Source organism: Anneissia japonica, unplaced genomic scaffold (genome assembly GCF_011630105.1).
Source record: "Anneissia japonica isolate Jap-2015-1 unplaced genomic scaffold, ASM1163010v1 scaffold277_len1293397_cov203, whole genome shotgun sequence".
Lineage (NCBI taxonomy): Eukaryota > Metazoa > Echinodermata > Crinoidea > Comatulida > Comatulidae > Anneissia > Anneissia japonica.
Window position 1 is genome coordinate 1,183,398 of NW_022719460.1, and position 14,067 is coordinate 1,197,464.

The window sequence follows — 14,067 nt, forward strand, 5'->3', positions numbered from 1 at the left end:
TGGTGCCCACGGATTAACAGAGCCTGTGGGTCCTGAAAAATTGCAGATTAACATCTCTGGCCCTTAGGATTTTAGACCCCTGACATTAGTCAGACAGCTTATAGGAATTACACCACTGAGGCATCAGTCTGCAGTTACAGTACAGCACTTATTTTTGCCAGCTTCATATTTTCATGTTTAGCTGAATTGTTGCTAAGCTATAATATTTGGTTATTAAAACTATACATGAGAATAAGATATGAGAATAATTTTTATTTATTCTATTATTTATTTATAAATTTATCATCTTTGATTGGTGATGTAAGAAAAAAGTACATCCCTCGAGCCCTACTAACATTAAATCCATTAATTTATTTTTTTATCAAATAGAGGACATCATCTCCTCAATTTATTTGGTGTAGAATTTATCCACTAAACACATCAACGAAAACAAAATACATTACATCAAGTCAATATTTTTTTCTACAAAAATTTATTTCGTCAATTCTAACGTAATTACAGTATCACTTAATGTGTTATGTAATGTCACACGAGATTCAAGCATCTTCATAAATGCATTGATCACAATATAATACTTATCATCAGGGGACTGTTAGATTATCAATCCATTATCTACAGTGGATAAAAAGTGTGTTGAATTCTTCAGCACCATACCATCAGAGGGAAGTATACAAACAAAATGTAAAACTGCAATGAGGATGTACTGTAATAAAAAATATACAAAATTTACTAGTACTATAATCTAATAAGAGTAAATGCTTTATATTTATATAACATATTGAAATGCGGCAAAATATCTGACATCAGCACACATTGCAAACCTAATCAATCATTTTGAATAGCAAAAAGTAAACAAATTTGTTATTTGATTTTTCTCTGATCTTGGATTTGACATATCCTTACACGAAAATACAGTATATACCAGGAAAACAAAATCAAGACACAAAAGTCTGCTAAATAAATCGGAACACAGTATTTTGAAGCAAATCATTATTACTGGAAGTCTTCTGTACAGTTTAAACATCCACTGGTGAAATAAACATAATAACTACACTTGTTGACATATGGTAGCCATGAGGTTTAATAGGGGTCATCATTTTTTTAATTTAAAGCAAAACATACTATTTTCTGTGTTCCCTCCCACCACCTCAAACTCCCCCACGTGGTTTATGTGGATGCCTTGAAATGGGGGGAGGGGCTGACAGGGACGTGAAGGTGAAAAATATTCTTTTTTTAATATGTTGTACAACTGATTTTTCTAAAACACAAAAAGGTTAACCACCCTATTTTGCACCCTTTCCCTAGTTTTAAAATATTTAATGATCTGTATCTCAGCAACAATTTTCCAAAGTTTTTTGTTATACACACTTATAGTGTTTAGTCTTTTAGTATTTTGTACAACATACCAACATTTTTTTTTATTTGTTTTCCTTTGGAGTGAGCCGATATAGTGCAGTATAGTTCTTTTTACGCAATTTTTTTTTGCTTCAAACACTTCCAGTGATAGGGTGTAACAAGCTTTCATGGAGAGGGGTGTGCACACCACACACCCCTAGATATGACACTTCCCCACATTTTAAGAACATCCTATACAATTTACCCCTTCCCTTCTGTTTGTACTTATGAAAAATGGATGATTCCTAAGGTCAACACACTGTTGTCATTCAAGCAGTTTATTACAGTTTTGCTGGAAACAAAAATGTGTTAATCTGTACACAAAAAAAAACCAACATATTATTATAAAACATTTTTTTTCTAATGGAAAAAAACATATCAGCACCAATGACATAAAATAAAGACCTGTGCACATGTACCTCATCAATGCTCCACTAATGGCACTGGCTACATGGGGAGATAGAGATCCAGGTATGCCTAGGACACCTGGTGTACAGTAGTCCAGGGAATGACCTCTTCCAACTCCCAACTCAGTTACAGGCCTGCATGTGGTTTATGGTTACATGATCCAGGTTACACATGCAGTGGTTGACCAAAACTTTGGTCTAATTTTTACAGTCTGATTACATAGGTCAAGCCATATGGTCGCAATTTACATTAACCGTAAGGCCTACTTTCACAGTTACTTAACAGTATATACATGGGCTTGGTCACATGTCCAAGGATTTGTGAGACTCAAATCTCAAGCTGTAAATAATCTTACAGAAATTAAAGTTCAGTAAGTTTGAATCGTGATTTATAAAAAAAAAAATTTAAAATATTATACTAGTTGTTAATAATATTATTGAAATATTAGCAACAAATACCAAAATTTCCATTATGCCAAAAATATACAAATTAACCAATCAAATAACTGTACACTTAATTTTTTATGATAGATTCAGAGACTGATAGCCGAATTCTAGGTGAAGCATGAATTTATGTAGGCCTACATTATGTTGTGAGTACATGCATATTGAATAGGTGTTTGAGTACTTAAGTTTAAGTACGTAAACTTGAGTAGGTGTATACGTAAATACATATTTAGTATGTGCTAACAGTGTATGTTTGAGTAGATGAATTTGAGAGTAGGCCTATGTGTGTGTTTAGGTGACAGTATTTGTGAATTTGAGCACATGTTTACACACAAAATTACAATTTTTTTTAAACTAAAATTATTTTTGAGCAGTGTGTCTCTCCACCATTTTTGAAGTCTTACATACACACAACTGTGTATATACTGTAAAAGGAAGATCTGATTTGACTTCCAAAATCAAAGATTAAGATTAAGTTTACAAATATTCTGACTCATTTTATGTACTTAAGCTACTAAATCATTATTCTTAATGAATTACCTAACACTTACTGTATATTCATATATTATAATTATAAAATTCTATTACAAAATTTAACTACAGTTTTTCCAGATGGCAAGCTTGGAATTGATGGTATTGGTAGAAAATAACAATTGTCTTTATACAGTAATTAGTTTAAATATCATGCATTCTAAAAGTATACACTATCCTATTCACATTTACATTATTTATGCATTTCACATATCATAAGAATACTTGCACATACTGTACAAATTTAAAAAAATGATGCATATCATCCATATCATACATGATAACATATGTAATTAAAATTTAAAAAAAATAAAAAAACTTTTGATAAATAGAGAACAAACTTCCCAGGGCTGGCGTCAGTGCCTCAGAGTTTGCTTTGCGAGAAACACTAACTGTGACACCATCTTTTGGCAATAAAAAATAATCAAAATTTAAGCACCATAATCGGTTGGAGGGATGAGAAGCAATTAAGAAAAAGAATTTGCAGGAAAAATATTATTAAATATTTGAATTTGGTGTTCCTAGGAGATCATCCTATTATGTCAAATGTTGCCACCAAGATTGTTAATAAATTTTTTTTTTATCAGAATTATTATTAATATTATTGGTAATAGATAGATAGTTAAAATATGGAAGAAAATTTACAAAAAGGATTCAATAATAGTAATAAGGATGACATGGCCAGCCTGTCATTGCTTCAAACATTGGCTTAATCTTGTGTAGTCGATTCAGAACATGACTTGCTATAATCTATAGCAGTGGTTTGTTCACTGTACAGCTCTGTATCTTTTTCTTGTTTAGCAACTGGGTCAGAAGACAAGGGTAAATCAATTGATGATTCATGACACTCAGGTTTAAGTTCAGGCTCAGTATTGGGCGCTGTCAGGCTTGTAAAAGGAATGAAGTTTGCATTATAGGATGGTGTTGACTTGAGAATCGATTCTCTAGCTGTGTTCACAGATGGAGCAGTCAGTAATGAGTGCAGTTTGGAAGAGTAGGTTTGCACATGAGTTGAGGTAGATGAGTCAGATGTGTTTGAGTTGGTATCTGTTGGCAGTGTGCGGGACATTTTCACCAAAGATGTATTTAGCTGGTCTGAAGACGAAGATTCCATTGGGGTGTCAGAATAATGTTCTGGGGATGATGGCCGTGAGTAAATTGAGTCGGGAGTTGGAGCCGAGTCCGAAGAAGAGTAGAGGGAATCCGGTGTAGGAGCTGATTCAAGGGAAGATGTTGGTGATGTTGGATTAGTTTCCTCCAGCTGGGATGTAGCTTTTAAGGGAGTGGCAGGGGATAGGGGACTATCACTCTTAATCGGCGGTTCATCATCTTCCTCGCTCTTAACATTTGAAGGGGCAGCAGCAGCAGACTTCGCCGCAAGTGCCTGAAGCTTCTTCTCTTTTTTTAAATGTGTTTTGACGTGCCTTCGTAGATTACTGCTGCATCTGAATGTTTTTGGACACTGTCTGCAATGGTATGGTCTTTCTTGTGTATGAACGAGGTCGTGGTAAGACAGATCTTCCTCAGTATCAAAACTTTTAGTACAATTCTTACACTTAAATGGTTTATCTTTCTTGTGTGTGTGTTCATGTCTTTTCAAGTTACTGTTACATTTAAACCGTTTCTCACATATTTTACATTCAAATGGTCGTTCACCTGTGTGAGATCTTATGTGCAAGATGAGCTCATCCTTGCGGCCAAACTTCGAAGGACATACATCACATAGGAATGGCTTTTCACCAGTATGTAATCTCTGGTGCTTTCTGAAACCACTTTTATCAACAAAGCATTTGTTACATATATCACACTGAAATGGTTTTTCGCCAGTATGTGATCGCCAATGAACAATCAGGTCATTTTTCCATGTAAAACGACGTCCACATAACTCACAAACATGCCGCTTTTCTCCTGTATGTTTTCGCCTGTGTTTTGTTAAACTACCACGATGTGAGAATTTTAATTCGCAGTCTGGGCATTGGTATCGTTTGGAATTGTGAGCAATACGTTCATGATCTTCAAGCAGTAACTTTCGCTGGAAACGTTTTTCACACAATTGGCATTGGTACTTCAGAACTGGTGGTTTTGGAATTGGATTTTCGTGAGATTTTTTATGTGCAGCAAGATAGTATGTCTGACTAAATCTTTTCCCGCAAAGGTTACACTGAAACGGCCGTGTGTGTATCAACCTATGCTTACGCAAAGCTGGGGAAGAGATAAAAAATTTCCCACAATCTTCACAAGGAAATTTCTTATCCCCGGTGTGATTCTTCATATGATTTGTAAGATGAAACCTTCTTGTAAACGTACGATCACAGAGCGCACACGGAAATGGTCGAACTCCGCGATGACTTTGCTCATGTCGACGAAGTACCCCCCTTCTTGCGAATCGATTCCCACATTCACTGCATTGGTATGGTTTCTCGCCAGTGTGAACTCGTTCATGAATTTTGCAAGACGGCCGATCTTTGAAAAGCTTTCCGCACTCAAAACAAGCGTATGGTTTCTCGGTTGAATGCACTTTCATGTGTTTGTTTAGCATGCTTCTGATAACGAAACCCTTTGAGCATACTTCACAGTGGAATCGCAACTCTCCAGAATGCATGAATTTATGTTCGTCTAAATCTTCTTTAATCACAAATGTCTTTTCACATTCACTACATTTCAACACTTCTCTATCTTTGTGTGTAAAGAGGTGCTGTTTCAGAGTGCACTTCCGATGGAAACTTTTCTTACAGTAGTCGCAAACAAATACTTTCTCCCCTGTGTGTATCAGTTTGTGTCTTTTCATTGTTGCCTTATGTTGAAATGTTTTAAAGCATATGTCACAGGAAAAGGGCTTCTCGCCTACAAGCTTAGCATAATCTGGTGATATTATACCCGACAAGTCACCTTCATCGACTATCTTTTCTGGTATATACATGTCGTCATCATCTTCCTCATCAGTAGGGCTACCTGATTGTCCATCTTCCTCATCAGAGTCCATATGCAAGTAGACGGCTTCCTCGTCAGATATAGCCACCGACAATTCTTGACCATCAGGATCAAGACTAGGGTGGTCTTCACATTCCAAAAACAAAACACAATCTCTGTCATCCTCGTGATCTGAACTGGTAGCTGATTGATTTGTAACGTCATCCTGAATCGGAAGGGAATCTCCGGATGTCAGCAAGATAGCATTGTTTGTACTCGCACATGGGATGGCATCCATCTTCCTCAGTGGTTTAAAATGAACATTGGAATTAACCCTTCTGCTTCTAAAAAAAAAGACAATATAAAGTTTAAACACCAAACTTGAACAAATTTACAATTGTACATCAACATGTCTACAAAACATACTAAGGATATAATTTTAGACACAGTGGCCTGTATTTATTCGTATAAACACTTTGGGGTGTTATTGTCGAGAAGGATTTTAAGAGGGCGTTTTTTCGAGGAAAGCGTTTTGTTTTTTTTTGTAAGATGGATACGTACGTACTAAAATAAATGGCCCATAATTTCATTGTAAATTACAACACATAATTACCATCAAAATGTGACTGCATGATCATAAAGACTTAATGATCCCAACCAGGTTAGAACAATGTAATAGACGCATTCTGCGAGGTTTCTTTACAGCCGGGCACATGACATATAGTGAGGTCTCACCACGAAATGAGATGCATTGTTAGTGAAATTATTTTGAGATAATCACCAAAATAGGTCAAAAGTCAAAATTTTACACAATTTTGATTTTAATGATTTTGAATAAGTTGATATTTAAATTTAATGATTGTATACTTTTTATGTGAAATTTCTTACCAAAACAGTGTTCTCTGTGCATATTCTGTAATTCTAGTCTTATTGTTTGTACAGGTTAGTTTATCTTGGAGGCCAATTTTCTCAAAATGTGGTTCTCTTACACATAATATTTAAATGCTCTGGATCTACATATCCTAGTGAAGCCATTCAAAGACCAAATTATTAAAAGCTTATAATGTAATCTACCCAAATATAATATAAACTCAATTTTTGATATTCTAACCATGAGACTCATTTTGTGGTGAGGCCTCACAACAGTAGTGTGTGTATAATTACAGTATTGAGAATTTACAGTGCAATTAGTGTGAAAATATAGAAAAAGGTATGTTATGGTTGCAAAGCAACTGCCCACCACTGACATTAGAAATGACTGGCAATGATTGGCACTTACGATTTTGCAAAATAGTGCTTATATACTTATTCCAGTGGTGGATTCAGGAATTCAAAAGAGGGGGCCCATGGAGGGACTTTCACAGATGGGGAGACTAGACCACGTCAGCCCCACCATTTGATGGTCAGCCCCACCATTTGATTATAATTTTCCTTATTTTCTCAATTTTTTAAACAATTTTGAAAAAATTGGGGCCTGGGTTGGCTCGGCACCACCCACCCCTTCAATCTGCCACTGTATTCTAGTGTTCTCTGTGTTTTGTATGCTTTGGAATTTATCTAATCTTTCATAAGCCTTGTAACTTAGCTAGCCTAGAAATCGAAGTAGATCTGATTGAAGACCCTCGTGCATACAGTACCTTAACAGGCCATAGATATGCAGAGGCCTAGGCACTAGCATTTTTTTTTTTTAATCTCAATAATGTTTGGGACCAGTATCTTTTGGAGCATTAGCAAACCAATTAAAGCAAAATTCTCTTCAGTTTCCAACAAACATTATTCAACATCAAATGTGCTTTACAGTTCGAAAATCTCCATTCTCCGAAGAAGCCACAGGTTTTCCTATTATTACTGAGTGTTACTGGGGCTGCCAGTTTACAATTTATACCCGCTATACATTACATGACCAACCTACAGTAAATATTAATAGAAAGTGTTGAGAATGATGTTTCTTCCAACTTGTTTAGTCATTTGGAGGGGCAGGGCATTTATTCAAGAAAAAATAAATGCTAAAATAGGAATCAATAAATGTAAATTTACAGTACTACATGTTTTTATCATTGCACAGTATACAGGCATGTACTGTAGCATCATAAGAATAAAGTATATAATACACGATAACACAATACAATTATTTTTGAAACATAGTAATAACGGATCAAAATAGAAAGAAGCCGGTAAGCTCTTAATATTTGGGAGAAGGGTATAGATACGTTTTTAATCAAATTTATGTATTAATTTATACATTTTATGTAGTAGTACTTACTACAAAAATAAGAAGAGAAGTACACATTCTTAAGAGGTCATCAATACAGTTCCACAAACATGGTATTGATACTAATAAAAATCTGAAATCTTTAACCATGCTTTCCTTCAATTATGTTAATTGTGGTCATTGGTATAATATGGATTTGTTGAAAAAAAATGAAACACACATTATTTAAAGAATGTATGAACAATACAATTGTACACATATATAATACTACATTGCTATCGTTGCACATAGGCCTACTGTAGACCTGAGCCTTAAATTTACTGATAAGAATTTTAATAGTTAGAATGTCTGTATTATCAAAATATTAATGTCATTTAAAAAAGTTAAAAAATTGATTCAATTTGAAACTAATATACTCTATGTTTTAATTTAAGACGGTTTCCATTTCAATGATGTAATAATGGTTATCTTCCTCCTCTAAGAACAAGTTTTTACATTAACTCAAATGTTCACAAAATCAGGAAGTTCAAAGTGTTCAAAGTATCAATATGTAAAAATATGACTGACCCAGTCACATTAGGCACAGTGACTGTGGGTCTAGGTCTGTTTATTTTACACTCCAAATACAGTTGATCGATACATTACAGAAGACTTTAACAATCCACAGTCCATTAAAATGACAGCCAGAATTTGAATATTTAATAATTAATTATACTCTTTTCTAAATATTATAAATACTCACAGCTTACTGCATTGCGTATATTTATGCCTAGTTAGAAGATCATCACTGACAAAATATGGGCCTAGAGACAGCACGTATACAAATTCAAACAGTGCCCTCTTGCTTGGCCTCCTCCTAGGCCTAATGCCCTTCTCACCTTGGATCGAATAGCACGGGCCTTGGGCTACTTTCTTATACTACTACTTTAGGCCAACATGGTTGTGTAGCGGGCTGATGTGGACACACGTTCGTAAACGTTGCTTTAATAATTCCAGGTGAAAATGCTCCTAGATAATGCCATGTTAAAACTACCCCTATTTAGTATTACTTATTTCTTCATATTAACACTGCAATATGCTTCTGTTAATAGAACTACATTTACATGTCAATGAATGAGACGATGTAATGCAAAAGCGAGACGACATTTCATTCCGGTCTGATGAAGCACCAGCCAAAGTGGTCGTATCATCGGGAGCCAAGCCTACTAATTCATTGACCCAGCAAAAGAGCCTAGCGTTATCGGTAATCGACCATTGAACGTTGAAATGTGTGTTCATAAATGGCTCCAAATCCTATATAATACCAACGACACCATAACGAAAAGCATCAATGTTATAATCTATACCAATATATGAAGATAATTTTAGTTAAATAAGGAGAATATCAAGAAAATAGTCATACATACCCTTGGATTTACTCAACAGTAGGCCTGCCAGCTCTGTAACTCGGGTCATAAGAATGCTCAAGGCGACTCGAAACCACGCCAATATGGCATTGTGGTTACTTGGCTTCCAAGCGAGGTCGTGTGAAAATTGAGACGGATACAATGCATGCATAGGTGGTCATAATTGGCTTGTACCCAATCCATTCGCACTTTTCCAAATAATTCAAGTTTTGTAGGCTCTGTAAAATTTAGAATCTCAACTATTACTACTTTTTTTTTAATTAATAAAAAAAACCATTAATTAATTAATTTGACTCTCTTGGTACCCCAAATATCCCTCAACCATATCTCATAAATTAAAATATGCAATTTTTATGTAATAGAGATTCAGTGTTCTTCTCTCCTACTTAAAAAAAAATAAATAAAAAAATAATAATAATTCTAAATTATAAACGAAATTATATATATGACCATGGGATAGGCCTATAAATATAATATTAAAAGCCTCTTACTCTCCTAATGATTCAATTAGTACGATAGGCCCTGTAAAACATAGTATCTTAACGACTAGCTGCCCCCCCCCCACTATTAAAAAAAAATAAAAACCCCACTTAATTAATTAGACTCTCTTGTTGTTTTTTGAGGTGCAAAAACGAAAAACCATGGTACCCTACCCTCCCCCAACCCCATGTCATTGAAATGATAATATGCGATCAGCATGATTGTTCTTCTCCCCTACTTTTAATAATAAGCCTAATAATAACTGTGGTAATAACAATAATAATAATAATAAGATATAATAATAATAATAATAATAACAATAATAATAATAACAACAAAAATAATAATAATAATAATAATAATAATAAGATATAATAATAATAATAATAATAATAATAATAATAATAATAATAATAATAATAATAAATAATAATAATTCAAAATTATAAACGAAATTATATATTGGCCATGGGATACCAGTAATATTAGAAATCAGGGGGCTGTACGGTGATTAGAATCCTATATGAACACAAAACAAGAAACCGCCATGGTCAAAATCGTATTTATACGAGTAACACACGCACAGGCATATACCAATGCCCTTTTCTAAGGATGGACAAATAAATTTGAATGATTTTTCTTTTCTTTTTTTGACTAAGTTGTTAGTTGTTTTGACACAATAAAAAAAAAAGTTTCCTCTTAATAGGGGCTAAATTGATTGATGACCATGTACACTTAAAAAGTGGTTCGTCCACTTAATAGGGGTGTCCCCATAATACGGACTAGCTGTGTTAAAAGATGTGGAAGTGGTTTGGCGCAGCGGAACGGTTTGGTTTCTCAACCTCGTGCATTGCTCCCCCCCCCCCCCCCCCCCCCCCCCCCCCCCCCCCTACCCTTTTTTTTTTTTTTTTTTTTTTTTTTTATTCTTTTTTTCTTTACTTAACACTCATCATCATCATCATCGTCATCATTATTGCAGGCGTCTGCAAAGTTATCTTGAATCATATACCGGTATCCTAATTGAGCATGAAGAAAACAATGGAATCGCTCGCCCGGCTTGCGAAAATTAGACCGGCACAGAACGGAGGTAGCCACTATTTACCATCATAAACGCCGCCAGGAATTCCCCGATGAGGGGTCCAGCTCCTCGACAAGGGGTCCACACCCACATCGGAGAAAAGACTACCCCCCCCCCCCCACCACGCCGGGGAAAAATGTGTTGATTATGGTACAGGGACGTAGCCAGAATTTTGAAAGGGGGAGCCGTTATGCGAGGTCTTATAACCCCGGAGGGGGCGGGGTTCCAAGGGCGAATGGTAAGTAGCGTGCTCTGAAGGCAGGGACGTATCCGGGGGGGGGGGGAGCCGTGGGAGCCGCCCCCCCCCCCCTCTTAAGCTTTTTTTTGAGCCAATACAAATTATTTTCTGGGACCACTCAAAATGAATACTTCTAAAATACGTAAAAAATGCATCAGTAATCGTTTTACATAGGCCTGGCCTACTATAAATATAACACATGTCTAAGCATGATTTTTAAAAATCCATAAATCCCATGCCAAGTCTTTTAAGATACAGAAATGTGATACTGTATGGTTCAGTTTGGTTTTTTCCTTTTGCAAGCTTCTTTAAAGTAGGGCCTATTGTTTAATAATACTATACTATTAGCAATAATAATAATAATAATAATAATAATAATAATAATAATAATAATAATAATAATAATAATTTAATTCAATTCAATAATAATAATAATAATAATAATAATAATAATAATAATAATAATAATAATAATAATAATAATAATAATGGTGGTGATGATGATGATGATGATGATGATGATGATGGTGATGATGATAATTGATAGTAATATTAATAATATTAAAATGTAAAGGAAATTGTGCTAAAGGCAAAAAATAAAGTTGTGGTTTGTTGATGATAATATTATAGTTAAAGCTTATATAGTAAATTATAGTTAGGTCAAGTTGTTCTGGATATAAAGTAGATCCCTGATAAAGTACATGAGAAATTTGTTGGCGTTCCATTTTGATTATGTAATGGTGATGTGATGATGAATTTTACTACGTGAAAGTGTGATTTCCGGCCATCTAGAGGTACTACTTCCTCAAATTTTCTCACCTCAGCCCCAACCATGGCGGGGCTGAGGTGGTTGTGAAATCACGGTTTTGAAGTATGTAAAGAACACACTCAAAGACAATGTTTTTAAGCTTTGTTTTCTATGGTATATCACACACATTAATAAGATCGTTTTGGTTGCAGAAAATCCCTGATAAAAAAGACCATGAGATTTTTTTTGGCGCTTCATTTGGACTACCGGTAACGGTGATGTGATGATAATGAATTTTACTAAAAGTTTCTGGCCATCTAGCTAGAGGTACTATTTCCTCCCATTTTCGCTCCTCAGCTCCAATCATGGTGAGTATGAGGTAGGTGCCGACACAAAATGTCCTCCCCCTCAACCTTAAAAAAACAGATCTGCGCCCTTCTGGGTATGACATTAAACTGCATCGAGTCGGCACCTGACTCAGAGTATGTCTTGTGACTGCTGAGAAGAGGGGGAATAAATTTGTTTTTAGAATGTGATCTGGTTTTTCATGCCCCTTTTTCGTGATTATGACTATTTTAGATAATAATTTTTTTTTAGGAAAAAAACAAAAGAAAAATATATTCAAATTTAAATATGAAAGTGTAATTTCCGGCCATCTAGAGGTGCCCTAATCATAAATTTTCTTACCTCAGCCCCAACCTCCTCAATCTGTAAATGTCCCTCCCTGGGTCACCTCTCTATTGAATTCCTAGATCCACCACTGGTCCAACCATGGTGGGGCTGAGGTGGGTGGTTCTTCAGTCTGTGAAAATCCCTCCTTGCGACACCTATCTTTCGAATTCATGGATGTGTCTAATACAATTGTCACTTTATCCTCTCAAAACAGTTCTTAAAACGTTCAGAGTGCGCTACTTCACGGGGTCGTACGTATCTCGCATAACGGCTCCCCCCCCCCCCCACACCTTTCAAAATCCTGGCTACTTCCCTGTCTGAAGGTTTTCAGGACTGTTTTGAGATGATAAAGTGAAAATTGCAATAATTGCATCATAAATAATATTATTAGTAAGCCTAATAATAATTATATAAAACTCAACAGTGGTGGATCTAGGAATTCAATAGAGAGGTGACCCAGGGAGGGACATTTACAGATTGAGGAGGTTGGGGCTGAGGTAAGAAAATTTATGACTAGGGCACCTCTAGATGGCCGGAAATTACATTCTCAGACTTAAATTTGGATAGGGGGGGAGGGAGGCCTATATTTTTCTTTTTTTTTTCCATTAAAAACTTTAGGGGGAAGGGGGCCTTGAACCAGATCACATCGTAAAAACACATTTATGCATTCTCGCCTTATCAGCAGTCAGTAAGACATACTCTGAGTCAGGTGTCGACTCGATGGAGTTTAATGTCATAACCAGGAATGGCGCAATCTGTTTTGAAAGGTGGAGGTGGGATGGAGGTGGGGGGGGGGACATTTTTTCCTCAAAAAAAAATTATTATCTAAAATAGTCATAATCACGAAAAAGGGGCATGAAAAACCAGATCACATTCTAAAAACAAATTTATTCCCTCTCTTCTCAGCAGTCACAAGACATACTCTGAGTCAGGTGCCGACTCGATGCAGTTTAATGTCATACCCAGAAGGGCGCAGATCTGTTTTTTAAGGTTGAGGGGGAGGACATTTTGTGTCGGCACCTACCTCAAAGGGCGGATGAACTCCTCGGAGCCAACGGCCAACCATGCCTTAGTTTAAGGAGTAGGTTTTTTAGTTTCATAAAATAACTTCAACTTTCTTTTTTCTCAAAAGTCCAAATCAAAGAGCTCAATCACCTAGCGCATAGAGGCTTTTTCGCATGATGCGTTCTACAAGTCCAACTATTATTATTATTATTTCGTGAGTCGACACCCACCTCAGACCCACTATGGTTGGGGATAAGGTGCGAAAATTTGAGAGAATAGTACCTCTGATGACCAGAAAATGACATTTTTCATCATCATCACTTCACCAATATAGGCCTACTCAAAATGAAGCGCCAACAAATTTCTCATGATCTTTTATCACTGATTTTCGGCAACCATAGAGATCTTATTAATATATTTGATGTACCATAGAAAATAAAGCTTAAAAACATTGTTTTTGAGTATGACTTTACATACTTCAAAGCCGTAATTTCGGAACCACCTCAGCCCCACCATAGTTGGGATTGAGGTAAGAAAA

At 35.6% G+C, this 14,067-nt stretch overlaps 1 protein-coding gene across 3 annotated transcripts; it reads right to left on the reverse strand.

The window, feature by feature from the left end:
- Positions 1 to 455: 455 nt before the first annotated feature.
- LOC117110914 (zinc finger protein 271-like) lies at positions 456 to 9,470 on the reverse strand. Of its 3 annotated transcripts, none has more exons than XM_033253748.1 (2): positions 9,309 to 9,470; positions 456 to 6,034 (listed from the first exon to the last, which is right to left on the reverse strand). In XM_033253748.1, exon 2 carries the CDS (start codon positions 5,986 to 5,988, stop codon positions 3,490 to 3,492), a length of 2,499 nt encoding a protein of 832 aa, XP_033109639.1. In that variant the 5' UTR covers positions 5,989 to 6,034; positions 9,309 to 9,470; the 3' UTR covers positions 456 to 3,489. The 3 variants fall into 3 exon arrangements, with proteins under 3 accessions (XP_033109639.1, XP_033109640.1, XP_033109641.1); XM_033253749.1 differs by lacking the exon at positions 9,309 to 9,470 and adding an exon at positions 8,645 to 8,817; XM_033253750.1 differs by lacking the exon at positions 9,309 to 9,470 and adding an exon at positions 6,579 to 6,612.
- Positions 9,471 to 14,067: the final 4,597 nt, after the last annotated feature.

Excerpts from the sequence above, each read along its gene's own strand:
- LOC117110914 (XM_033253748.1), bottom strand. The coding sequence starts at position 5,988 with ATGGATGCCATCCCATGTGCGAGTACAAACAATGCTATCTTGCTGACA.